The sequence below is a fragment of the Erythrolamprus reginae genome, chromosome 1, assembly GCF_031021105.1.
Source record: "Erythrolamprus reginae isolate rEryReg1 chromosome 1, rEryReg1.hap1, whole genome shotgun sequence".
Lineage (NCBI taxonomy): Eukaryota > Metazoa > Chordata > Lepidosauria > Squamata > Dipsadidae > Erythrolamprus > Erythrolamprus reginae.
The window spans coordinates 418049865-418063700 of record NC_091950.1 but is presented as its reverse complement, the minus strand read 5'-3'; the positions used below and the strand labels follow the sequence as shown (position 1 = coordinate 418063700).

The window sequence follows — 13836 nt, the reverse complement described above, 5'->3', positions numbered from 1 at the left end:
TGCCTGACAAAAAACCAGAAGAATTGTATCAAAAGTCTGCTACATTTGTGACTACGCCCCAAACTGGAGCCACTGATAGCAACCTGAGTTTGCAAAACGTATTGAGTGCAATGGACCAATTCATTCCTAAAAGCCAAATTGTGTTTCCTTCCTCATCTTCTACATTTCCTATTTTTGAGGTAAAGGTAAACATATCCTTGCCTCAAAACCTGTAGACCCAGGTAAGTGTAAATATAGTGTGTGTTTGTAAAACAGCCAGCCATGATTTGAAGCGAGATTTCTAATGCTTCTTTGTGTAAGCCAGGATTTGTTCAACTTAAAGGTCAAGTATGGTTTGCTGTGAACAAGGAAGGGACTGAAGTGGGTAAAATTACTGCATATTGTACCAACTGAAGTTTCTGAACCACCCCAAGTTGGTTGAGGAGTCTGATTGCAAGGTGATAAAGACATGAGCAGCTGTAGTTAGAGTAGAGAAAGGATAAAGCAGGCTGCCTGGGGAATTCTGGGAGTTGAAGTCCACACATCTTATAGTTGTCGATGGTGAACCTATAGTGCGGGTGTCAGAGGTGGCACGCAGATGCATAATTGCCAGCACGCAAGCCGTTGCCCTAGCTCAGCTCCAGCAGACATGTGCACATTGGCCATCTGATTTTTGGTTTTCATAGAGGCTCTGGGAGGACATTTTCAGCTTCCGGAGGGCCTCCAGGGGATGGGGAGGGCATTTTTGCCTTCCCCATGTTCCAAGGAAGCCTCTGGAGCCTGGGGAAGGTGAAAAACGGGCCCACCAGAAGTTGGGAAATGAGCTATTTCTGACCTCCAGAGGACCTCTGGAAGGCAGGGGAGGCAATTTTCGCCATCTCCAGGCATTGACTTATGGGTATGGGCACTCACAGAGGCGCGATAGTGTGTACACACGTACTTTCGGCACCCGAAGGAAAAAAGGTTCACCATCACTGATCTAGATTCTTGTACTTTCATCTGGATCCCTGATTTAAAGAGATTAGGTATTATAAACCAGTGATGGCAAAGCTTTTTTTCCTCAGGTGCCAAAAGCACATGCACACCCATAATTCAATGCCCCCCATGCCTCATGCTACCCTGCCCATGTGTGCACGCCCCCCCACCCCTCATGCATGCACATACGTCACCCACTCATTTCCTGACTTCTGGGGGGGGCATTTTTCACCACCCCCAAGCTCCAGAGGCTTTCTTGGAGCCTGAGGAGGGCAAAAACACCCCCCAGAGCCTCCCACAAACTGAAAATCAGCTGGCCAGCGCGCTCATGCGCACTGGAGATGAGCTAGGGCAAAGGCTTGCGTGCTATATGCCTCGTGGGGTATGCGTCCCATAGGTTCGCCATCACGGTTATAAACCCTAAATAGCCTCTTCAAATTATCTGGCTTGGTTTTCACAGCCCATTCAACTTCATTTACCAAAGTCTTCAAACATAAGATGCTTGCTTTTAATAATGGGCTTTTTAGTGTTTTTTAAATTATTAGATTTGTTCTTACATTGTCTTTGTCATTGTTGTGAGCCACCCCGAGTCTACGGAGAGGGGCGGCATGCAAATCTAATAAATAATAATGATAAAAATAATAAACTATCCAATGGCTTATAATGATGGTCTGGTTCACACATGACAGGTGAATCAGTTTCATGCAATTCAATGAACTTCAGACAACCAAACCCACTTGAACCAAGCCAAGTGTCTCAAACCTTCTCTTCCTTACCACATTCTCCTTCCTCCCTTTTTTCAAAAGAGGTTTTACAGATCACAGAAGGGCATACCGGTAATTTAACCCTTTGTTAAATGTATGTTCAGCTATAATAGATTCAGGGTCATGTAAGTTTCAACAGACTGGACTACTGGACTGGACTACTATCTTACAAGGAGCAGTAACAGCAATGCCTGTTAAAAATATCTGTATATTAAGTGCACCAAGTAAGCAAAAGTACATAATAACAGATGGAAAAAACTTTACAAGCAAACAAAAATTCCCCAGTTACTGCTAATATCTGAAGAAACTATGCTACTCAAAAAAAATAAAGGAAACACTTAAACAACACAATGTACTGTAACTCTAAGTAAACCAAACTTCTGTGAAATCAAACTGTCCACTTAGGAAGCAACACTGATTGACAATCAATTTCACATGCTGTTGTGCACATTCAATTTTGTACAGAACAAGTATTCAATGAGAATATTTCATTCATTCAGATCTAGGATGTGTTCTCTGAGTGCTCCCTTTATTTTTTGGAGCAGTGTAGATAGAAACACAGGGCTGGTTGTATAAAACTTCATTTCAGTTAGGATGACAGTCCTCAACCTACCACCACAATTGAGCCCAAAGTTTATGTTGCTAAACAAGACAATTAAATGAATGTTGCCCCATTTTATAACTTTAGCCTCAATTATTAAGTGAATCAGTATTAAGTTAGGAACACAGTGTTAAGTGAATCTGGTTTCCTCATGGCCTTTGCTTGTCAGAAGGTCCCAGAAGGGGATCACATGACCCCAAGATACTGCAAACACCATAAATACATGCCAGTTGCCAAATGGGGCAATTTTGATCACATGACCACAGGCACACTGCAAGAGTGATAAGTGTGAGAAACTGTTGGGCCATTGTCATTCTGAACGGTCACAAAATGAATGGTTGTAAGTTGAGGACTATCTATATTTCTTAGTAAACTTATATTCTCCTAGCAATGATTTTCTGGAGTTTCAGCAAGATCCTCTTAAGGAAGCTTGGATTCAAGATCTGCAGCCGAGGAAAACCTTGTTCTACGTACAATGCACCCCAAGTTGTCCATTCTTCTGCAGTTGGATAATCAAAGCCACCTCACCTTTTTCAGCACTTTCATGGCAAAAATTTTGTTTGTGTTTGCTCCTGTTACTTTGCGAACTTGGAAAACCTGCCAAAAATTTGAAAAAGAATTAATATTACTTTTTTTCTCCCATCACCCATCTTCTCCTACTTATGACTGTATGACTGCAACTTGTTGCTTGTATCCTTACGATTTATATTAATCTCGTTCTTCCCTGATTGCTCATTTGTAATCTATGACAATCATTAAGTATTGTACCTCATGAAGCCTACATGGATTAGGACAGATTACCTTCGGAACCGTCTTCTGCCTCGTGCATCCCAGTGGCCGGTTAGGTCCCACAGAGTTGGCCTTCTCCGGGTCCCGTCAGCCAGACAATGCCGGCTGGTGGGATCTGGAGAAGAGCCTTCTCTGTGGTGGCCCCGGTCCTCTGGAACAAACTCCTTCCAGAGATACGTACCGCCCCCTCCCTCCTGGTCTTTTGTAAGGCTTTGAAGACCCACCTCTGCCGGCGGGCATGGGGGCCGTGAGTGTTGAGATTGTCTCTGGCTGGTATTATGAATGATTGAATTGACAAATGTGTAGGACTGCATATGGGGTTTTCTAACACTTTTAGTAATTTTGTATAATTCTTTTAAAAGTAATTTTGATTTTTTTATATATATTGTTGCACTTGTAATGTTGTAGGCCGCCCTGAGTCGCCTCAAGAAGGGTGGCCTAGAAATCTAATAAATAAATGAATAAATAAACAAACAAACAAATAAATAAATGATTCTTGACAAATGTATCTTTTTCTTTTATGTACACTGAGAGCATATGCACCAAAGACAAATTCCTTGTGTGTCCAATCAAACTTGGCCAATAAAGAATTCTCTTCTATTCTATTCCCCAAAAAAGTTCACAGTGACTGCAAGACAAGCTGTTTTCCTTCAATTCCTTTCCTTCCTTTAATCAGTGAATAACCAGTGACCAGGGCTCACTACCTGAATGACACTAAGCAAGCCACAGATAGCACAAGCCAGTTTCCCTGGAGTAGGATTTCTATGAAATTTTGTGTGAACATGCACACATGACCCCAATGAACACTGGTACAGTTTTGTGTGTGCCGATGCAATACGTGTGGAGATAATAGTCATTTCTTGACCCCATACCACAACCTTCTACAGCACTGATGGCGAACCCATGGCACCGAGGAGCCATATTTGCCGGCACACAAGCCGTTGCCCTAGCTCAGCTCCAATGTGTATGTGTGTGCCGGCCACCTGATTTTTTTGGCTTGCAGAGAGGCTCTGGGAGGGTATTTTTGGCTTCCAGAGAGCCCCCGGGGAGATGGGGGAGTGTTTTAATCCTCCCCCTACTCCAGGGAAGCCTTTGAAGCCTGCGGAGGGTGAAACACGAGCCTACTGGGCCCACCAGAAGTTGAGAAACAGGCTGTTTCCAGCCTCCAGAAGACCTCCGGGAGTGGGGAAAGCTCTTTTCACCATCCCCAGGCATTGAATTATGGGTGTGGGCACTCATGCATGTACAATAGCATGCGCCCACACTTCTTTGGCACCCAAGGAAAAAAAGGTTTGCCATCACTGTTCTACAGTATGACTCTGAGGTTCCAGCAACTTTTGTTTGTGTCAACAAAATATTGCCAGAGATATTATGTCTCAAAGTTGCTGGAACCTCAGAGTCATGCTGTAAAACAGGAGTCTCCAACCTGGTCAACTTTAAGAATTGTAGACCTCAACTCCTAGAATTCCTCAGCCAGCAAATCTGCCATGGGGGGCAATGAATTCTAGGAGTTGAAGTCCACACGTTGACCAGGTTGGAGACCCCTGCTGTAAAAAGCTGCAGTATGGGGTCACACAAATGACTATACAGTAATACCTTGTCTTATGAACCTAATTGGTTCCGGAAGGAGGTTCGTAAGGCGAAAAGTTTGTAACAAGAAACAATGTTTCCCATTGGAAACAATGTAAAAGCGATTAATGCGTGCAAGGGGGAAAAAACGTGGCCTCCAGGAAGGATGTCTTTGTGACGTCAAAGCTCCACCCATGGAATTCCCTATTGGGATTCCCCATCTTCTTTCCAGCCTCCAGATCGGCCGAAAGCACCACCGCCGATCGCAAAAACGGCGCTCTGCTGAGCGGCGGCGCCCGGCTATAACCTTCTGAAACAGCCGGGCGCTTCTCGGCGGCCTCCGGAACCCGAACTCGAACTTCCGGGTTCGGGAGAACGCCGAGAAGCCCCCCTGCTGTTTAAGAAGGTGACAGCTGGGCGGCAGCGCTTCTCGGCGGACTCCTGAACCCGAAAAGTTCGGGTTTGGGTTCGGGAGAACGCTGAGAAGCCCCCCAGGTTTTAAAAGGTGAAAGCCGGGCGGCGGCACCCAGCAGAGCGCCATTTTGCGATCTGCGGTGGGTTCGTAAGGCGAAAAAAGTTTGTAAGAAGAGGCAAAAACTTTCTGAACCCCGGGTTCGTATCTTGAAGTGTTTGTATCACGAGGGGTTTGTATCACGAGGTACCACTGTATCTGGAGAATTGCATCGGCACAAGTAAAACCATGTTCATTGGTGACATGTGTGCATGTTCCCATAAAATGTCACCGAAATCCGTGATGGTCGAGCGCAACACTTTTCTGAAATCAGACCACTTGACATAGAATGAATGATCCAAATACTGTTTGAACTTAGGTAACCCAACTTTTGAAAACATAATGAAAACAACAGGGAGGTCTGGATAAGGGTACACAGATGCCATCAATCAAGCACATATTATGTAATCAACAGGCCAATAGTCACCCTCCTAACCCCTGCTCCGAGTTCATCTGTGTTTTTGTTTTTATCTTCTAAGTTACTCAAGGAACCTTTGCCATAAAGCAGTGTATAAACAACCTAGAAAGATTACAGAGAAGATTGCTACAAGGTGCTGGGCCATAAACTACAGCCGATTTATATAAAACCTATTGGCCCAGCTCACTCTAGCTATCTGTGGACTCCTGGGTATTGAAGTCTATGGTTCAGAAACACTGATCCACACGGTTAAACATGGGACCTTTCAGGACCTATTTTGAGATTCTCAGGGTTGAATCTTTTTTTTCTTCCTTTTCTGGATATAGAGGCTATGTTTGACTCCTGAGCTACGGTCCCCGCCCAGCAAATAAAATTTCCAGTCTTTCTTTTCTTTCTTTCTTTCTTCCTTCTTTCTTTATTCAATTTTTATGCCACCCTTCTCCTTAGACTCAGGGCGGCTTACAACATGTTAGCAATAGCACTTTTTAACAGAGCCAGCCTATTGCCCCCACAATCCGGGTCCTCATTTTACCCACCTCGCAAGGATGGAAGGCTGAGTCAACCTTGAGCTGGTGATGAGATTTGAACCGCTGACCATCAGATCTATAGTCAGCTTCAGTGGCCTGCAGTACAGCACTCTACCTGCTGCGCCACCCCGGCTCATATGCTCTGATTAAACAACTGAGGCAGAAATATGGGGCCATTTTGCTCACTGCACCAGGTGGGAACATTCCCTGGTTCCTATTCCCTTCATTCCAGAAGACACCCAAATTTGGTGTTTTATTAATTCAGCCGCCCAACTTACACGCAGTGATTTATATTTGAAATGTGAATTTAAATATTCAGAAGGAAAACCTGTGCTGGGCCCACTGGCGTAAAACCATCAGGAAAAGACAAGAGATTCTCCAGCTCTGCTTACCTTTCCGTAGCCTCCTTTGCCAAGAACACGGAGCAGCTCAAAGCACTCTGGCCGGATCTTCTCCGGACCTCGGTTTACGCTCGTTTCCGAAATCTCAAATTTTTCACAATGCTCCATGCCACTGGAAGAGAACCAACAATTTTTGTTTTACAAAATAAGGCTAGCAACCCTACTTCCAACTGACTCTGCTACACTGCCAGCTCTTTGGAACATCCCGATTCCCTCAGCCTCTTGCCCTCCACCAAGAGCTGTGGTGGTGCAGTGGTTAGAATGCAGTATAGCTGGTAAACTCACTGCTCACTCCAGGAGTTCGATCCTGACCGACTCAAGGTTGACTCAGCCTTCCATCCTTCTGAGGTGGGTAAAATGAGGACCAAGGTTGTTGGAGACAAAAGGCTGACTCTGTAAATCGCTTAGAGCAGTGATTTTCAACCTTTTTTGAGCTGCGGCACTTTTTTTACATTTACAAAACCATGGGGCACATTGAGGGGGGGGGCGGCTAAAAAAAGTTTGGACAAAAAAATTATCTCTCTCTTCCTCCCTTTCGCTCTATTTCTCTCTCTCTCCCTCTTTCTCTCCCTTCCTCTTTTTTCTCTCTCTCTCCATCCCTCTTTCTTTCTCTCTTCCTTCTTTCCTCTTTTTTGCTCTCTTTCTCTCTCCCTTCCTCCCTCCCTCCCTCTATGTCTTTCTCTCTTCCACCTTCCCTCCCTCTTTCTCTCTCTCTCTCTTGCTTTCTTTCTCTCTTGTTCTCTTATTCTCTCTCTTGCTTTCTTTCTCTCTCTTGCTTTCTTTCTTTCTCTTGTTTTCTTTCTTTCTCTCTTGCTTGCTTGCTTTCTCTCTCTCTTGCTCTTTCTTTCTCTCTTTCTCTCTCTCTCTCTTTTTCTTTCTTTCTCTCTCTCTTATTTTCTTTCTCTCTCTGAGCTTCGCGGCACACCTGACCATGTCTCGCGGCACACTAGTGTGCCGCGGCACACTGGTTGAAAAACACTGGCTTAGAGAGGGCTGTGAAGCCAACTCGGTAAACGACTTAGCCCAGAGGTAGGCAAAGTTGGCTCTTCTATGACTTGTGGACTTCACTCCCAAAACTCCTGAGCCAATCATGTTGTTCTGTCAAGCTCTCTGGTAGAATCCTCCCGAAAATGCACAGATACAATTTCAGACACACACATTTGAAAATTCAAAACAATGTTCTTTATACCGAAAATTCAAATAAACTAAGCGCTTTTTTTGTATAGCAAAGAGCACTCGTCTCCAAACAAACTGGTAATTTGTACAAGTTCCTTATCAGTTCTGTGATACTTAGCTTGCAGCTGTGAGGCAATTCACAGTCTTTCTTCTTTCACAAAGTGAAATACACTTTGCTCTAGTTTAGTTTCAAAGCGGGGGAAAATGAGCGCACAAAGGTCAAAGTCAGCAAAGCAGGCACAAAACACAAGGATCAGATAATCCTCCACAATGGCCAAACCCACAGGCTGCTATTTATATTTATATATAAATTTATATATATTTATAGCAGCCTCACTAATTACCACAGCCCCACCCAACCACAGGTGGCTTCATTTTCTTTGATAATAATCTCTCAGTTGTTGCTGCCTATGCATCGCTCTCCGCATGCGTGGCTGTATCATTAACTCTTGTTCCGAATCCAAGGAGGAGCTAGATAATTGATCTCCTTCTGAGCTGTCTGCCACACTCTCCTCCTCCCTGTCACTCATGTCTTCTTGGTCAGAGGAGCCTTCATCAGCAGATTCCACCGGGAGCAAAACAGGCCTGCAGCATGTGGATGTCTCCCCCACATCCACAGTCCTTGGGGCAGGAGCTGGGGCAGAGCTAACCACAACACATGTTAACTAAGATATTCTGGGAGTTGAAGTCCACATGTCATAGACCCAATAGGGGAGTACCACACTGGGGGTGGCTACTGGAGTAACTAGCTGATTCTCAACTCCCCGCTATGCTTTTTGCTCCATCTCCAGCTAACCTTTTAATTCTATTTTATTGTTCTTGAGATTCTCAGTCATCCAGGTGGTGGTTGCCCCAGTGGTGCTTTTTCAAAAATTGGACCTGCTTGGTTCTTCCTTGAAGACATTTTGCTTCTCATCCAAGAAGAATGTGGACCACATTCTGAACACAGTTTGAAAGAGGGGTCAAAGAGGCCATCTTGGACACCACCTATCGGGTTCCCCCCAAAATAAAACCCAACCGGAAAATAAGTCCAAGCATGATTTTTCCAGATGCTCGCAATGTAAGTATCTCCTGTTTACAACACAATCCTTTCAGCATTTCCAAGAAGGTTCCACCCCCGTTTGCACTATTGAAATGGCCCTGAGGGCACAGACAAGCCTCTGTGGCCTCGACAACTCTCAGGAAGAGCCAGATGACTGCAAGGAATATATAACCTTCCATATTCCCCAGTCAGAAATGAAGAAACTCCTTGGATGAGGAGCGAAACATCTTCAAGGAAAAACAAAGTCCAATTGCCTTTTGAAAAGCACCCTTGGGATTTTATTGTACTTACACTGGGTTTTTAAATTTTCGTTTGCCATAGGTATGTTCACTCTTTTTATCTCTCTCACACACACACACACACACACACACACACACTTTTTATGAATGGAAGACGCCTAGAGTAGCTCCATGGCAAGATGGGCAACAAATAAATTTAACAAATAGCTTAGCAAAAGAAACAGTCTCATCCTCTTTATGGAAACAATTTTTTTTTTAAAAAAAAATCTTTTTCCTTGCAGATAAATTAAATGTGATTAAAACTGTTTCAGGCTTGGAATTCATCAATCCCAACGCTTTATCCCAGGGTGAAAATGCAGCATCTCCAAGAGAGAAGGCTTGTTTTGTAACCACTTCCCCTTTACTTTGAGGATATTGCCAACTGTATGTCCATCCCAGACAGTATGCATTTAAGTTTTAAGACTTACAGGTCATATGGGTTGACTCCTCCATGATCCATGCTTTCGCTTAAGTGACCCTAAAATGAAACCGTGAGAGAAAAGTCATTACAACACTGTAAACAAGAATTATCTGGAAAGCGCAGTAAGATTTGTTTATACATTAACTCCTGTTTTAAAGGTTGATAGCACCACAAGCCTGCAGACCTGAATTTATATAATAAGCCTTGTCAGCAGAAAGATATGGCAACCACACTGGAGAGAAGCGCCAAAACCTGGGAATTGACTGCACAGATTCAGCAGTTTTTAAGCAACTCTCCTATTACTCAGCAGTGTGTAAATCCTATAAATAGTTGGAAAAAAGAGTTTGAGAAAAGACATTATCAACACACTGGAGTGAATATAAATGAAAGATTGCAAGGAGAATGTCTGCTACAATAAAACATTTAAGTTTAGGTTTGTGCAATTCACCCCTATAGTGAAAACACAGAACAACTTTTTCTGTATCATAAAGACTGTGATAACCTTACAGAAATAAAAGTTGTGCTTGACTTAAAATCATTCATTTAGTGACAGTAGCAGGGGGGAAAGTGATTTATAACCAGTACTTGTATTTATGACTGTTGCAGCATCCTCACAATCAGGTGATCAAAAATTGGTTGCTTGGCAACCAACACATACTTATGACAAAAGTCACATGATCACCATTTATGACCTTCCCAGATAGCTTCTGACAACAAGGTCAATAGCGAGAGAAAGGGATTTGCTTAACGACACGATTCTCTTAACAACTGTAGTGATTCATTTAAAAACTGTGGCAAAAGGGTAGTAAAATCAGAGGTGACTCACATAACGACCGCCTTGCTTAATAATTTAGTGAAAATTTTATTCCCAATTGCGGTTATAAGTCAAGGACTACCTGTATAAAAAGGAAACTTGTTTAATCAACTCCTCTGTGCAAGTATAGAGTTATATGGGCTAGTCTTTGGGCTATAAGAAATATGCTGCTTTTGTTAAAAACAGATTACCACAGCTTCTGTACTGGAAATGGTCCCAAAAAGTTGGAACATCCTTTCTGCAATCTGTGAAAACCACAGCCCACCATACAGAAGGTGTGAGTAAAATCACAGTTGTAAACCCATTAGTATAATTCTCTATAGATGAGACTGCAGGACTGGGTTCATAGTCCACCATAGTTCATATTTAGTAAATAATACAAGCATCAGGAAAAGTCCAATTAGGCATTTTTTCATTAGAGACAGAGAAACCAGAAAGGGGTGTATGCAATACTTTCCCCAACCACATTCTTAAGATTTCATTCAATATAAGAAATATTTCGCTATGGTTCTTTCTACTGTGTGACTACTAGCACTACAACATTCCTATACATCCCAGTACAGTAATTAAATTATTAGTAGAAATGAAAAAATCTAATAATTCCTTAAAATAAATCAAAATCACAAAAGATGGGAATCCCCATGTATTTTTTAAAAAGGAAAGTGGAGGGATAATTTCACTATAACTAGGTGGTGGTTGTTGTTGTTGTTGTTATTATTATTATTATTATTATTTATTAGATATGTATGACGCCCCTAAACTCAGATCTGAGATACAGATCTCTCATCTTATGTTAGGGAGAATGTGGAGACTCTGAAGTTCAGCACAAGTATTTGTGTTCCTGATTTGTATTTACATCTAGATGACTCTTAGATTACTCTTAGATTACATATTCACTCAAGATAGAAACTACAATGCCTACATCAATCCTGGAAAACTAAGCAACAAATTGTTTATGTCTGTAAAGATCAAGAGTTAAAAACATTATGCAAGCCTGACATGAGTAAAAGATTACAGATGTTGAATAAACCTTTTGTCTGAAATAGTGTAGGGTCTCTGGCCCAAGCAGGTGGTTGGACTAGAAGACCTCCAAGGTCCCTTCCAATTCTTTTATTATTATGATGGCCAAAGTGGGACAATTTTTCACTCTGCTAAAAAAAAAAGTTCCCTGAGGATGGGTTCCAGCATGAAGATGAAAGTTCAGGAGACTAAACCATTGGTCCTGGTGACCGACCCTGATTGGATCCTGCAACATTATCCCAGGACATTCATTCCTGGGATAATGCCTTCATTCGTGAACATTTTTCAAGAGTGAAAAATCCTGCTATAATGCAGAGGAAAGCCAATTCTACCATTGTTTTTGCAGGCCACTGGTAAAGAGCATAAAGCAAACTTTACAATTAGTCCATGCCAACTCTTAAAAGTGGAAGTGTTTAGAGCAGGAGTTCCCAACCCTTGGGCCGCTGCCCACTACCTGGCCACAGCCTGTTGGGAACCAGGCCACACAAGTGGCGGGCTGGCGCTTGCAGCTCGACTTAAGTGAGCAGTAGGATGGTGCGTATGTCCGCGAATGAGTTGGCACTTGCGCAGACTGGTTCCCTTCTCTCTTTTGCTGCTGGGCCGCCAAGGTGTAAAAGGTTGGGGACCACTGGTTTATGGGTCTTTAATAACATATGGAATCTGTAGTGTCAAAGTCAGCAACCTCCAACCTGCAGACAGCTACAAACCAAATTTCATGGCAACAAGTGCAAAATCTGGAGGACAGAAGGAAAAGGGGGGACATGATTGAAACATTTAAATATGTTAAAGGGTTAAATAAGGTCCAGGAGGGAAGTGTTTTTAATAGGAAAGTGAACACAAGAACAAGGGGACACAATCTGAAGTTAGTTGGGGGAAAGATCAGAAGCCACATGAGAAAATATTATTTTACTGAAAGCGTAGATGCTTGGAACAAACTTCCAGCAGACATGGTTGGTAAATCCACACTAACTGAATTTAAACATGCCTGGGATAAATATATATCCATCCTAAGATAAAATACAAAAAAATAGTATAAGGGCAGACTAAATGGACCATGAGGTCTTTTTCTGCCGTCAGTCTTCTATGTTCTATGTTTCTATCTCTGAGGCAAAGTTCCCCTCTTTGTTTCCAAAGAAAAAGGGAACATAAGCAGTCTGGATATCATTAAAGTAAAGCACCTTTCAAAGTATTCTCCCTGCAAACCATAAATATCAGCCCATATACATGACATTAATACACAACTGCAGTTTTAGCTACCAAAAAATGTAATTCAAACAACAACAGTGTAGCTCTCCAAAAGTTGCCAGTCATGCTAAGGTAGCACAATTAATTAATTGCTAATCTTTATTGCTTTACTGAGTGTTCTAACCCCAAACCCTTATCAGAAATTTAAGTAATGTGTTTTCCCAAAAATAAAACCCTGTTTTATACTCTTTAAAAATGTATTTATTTATTTATTTATTTATTTATTTATTTATTATTTAGATTTGTATGCCGCCCCTCTCCACAGACTTGGGCGGCTCACAGCAAAATCTGAAATAAGCGTTTATTGCCATACACTTAAAAGCCTGATTGGGCTAATTATCAGGGGATGTCTTTTTTTTTGTTTTTGGGAGGAGGGGGGAGGATATATGTAATTAAAGATTTGCCTTTACAGATATTTGGCACAAAAAATGTAAATATCTAGTTTCCTTTCCACAATCCCCTAAAACTAATGATCCTATTTGATGCAAAATGTTGAGACTACAGATAGTCCTCGATTTACAGCCATTCATTTAGCGATCAAAGTTACAATGGCACTGAAGAGATACTTATGATCGTTTTTCACACTTATGACCACTGAAGCATTCCGATTCTGGACGCTTGATAACCAGTATATATTTATGACGGTCAAATTGTCCTGGAGTCATGTGACCACCTTTTGAGACCTTCTGGCAAGCAAAATCAAAGGGAGGAAAGCCACTTAACCACGTTATTAACTGAACAACCACAGTGATTCACTTAACAATTGTGGCAAGAAAGTTTGTAAAATGAGCCAAAACTCACTTTACTGTCTAGCAACAAACCAATTGTGGTCATGTGGAGGAATACTTGTATATAAGGGGATATACCATTTGCCTGCATTATTCTAAAAAGTTGAGTATAAATTTTCACCTGTCCAAAAATACCCATCTCCCTTTCCATTCCTATTCTCTTCATATTCCCCCCATACATTAGTCTACCAATCTGTATCAAAAAGGGCTCTCCAACATCTCTGTTAATAGTCCTGTTTCTATCCAAAGCCAAATCACCAAAAGACAGTACTGTATACAAGTTTAGACTAGAGGAGGTTAATTTGAGTTATGAAGGACAACATATTTTCCATCATAAGCTACAAGGCTGTATTATTGTTGTTTTTATACTAAGATCTGTGATGTTCAATGGGATTACTGAAGCTGCCTCCTCCAAGGTGAATGCCTGAAGGCAAACAGACTGTTTGCATAAGTCTTTGCCTCCCCATATGAGTAATACGCTACATAAGGAGTAGCTGACCTTACCTACTGTGAAGCAA

General features: G+C 42.1%; 1 protein-coding gene across 1 annotated transcript in view; it reads right to left on the bottom strand.

The window, feature by feature from the left end:
- RPS6KB1 (ribosomal protein S6 kinase B1) overlaps window positions 1-13836 on the bottom strand; it is a 40184-nt gene that overhangs the window by 22666 nt on the left and 3682 nt on the right. Inside the window, exons 2-4 of the mRNA XM_070735370.1 lie at window positions 9459-9508; window positions 6526-6646; window positions 2848-2916 (exon numbers count right to left, since the gene is read on the bottom strand). Coding sequence (XP_070591471.1) covers window positions 2848-2916; window positions 6526-6646; window positions 9459-9508 — 240 coding nt within the window. The remainder of the gene's footprint in view (window positions 1-2847; window positions 2917-6525; window positions 6647-9458; window positions 9509-13836) is intronic.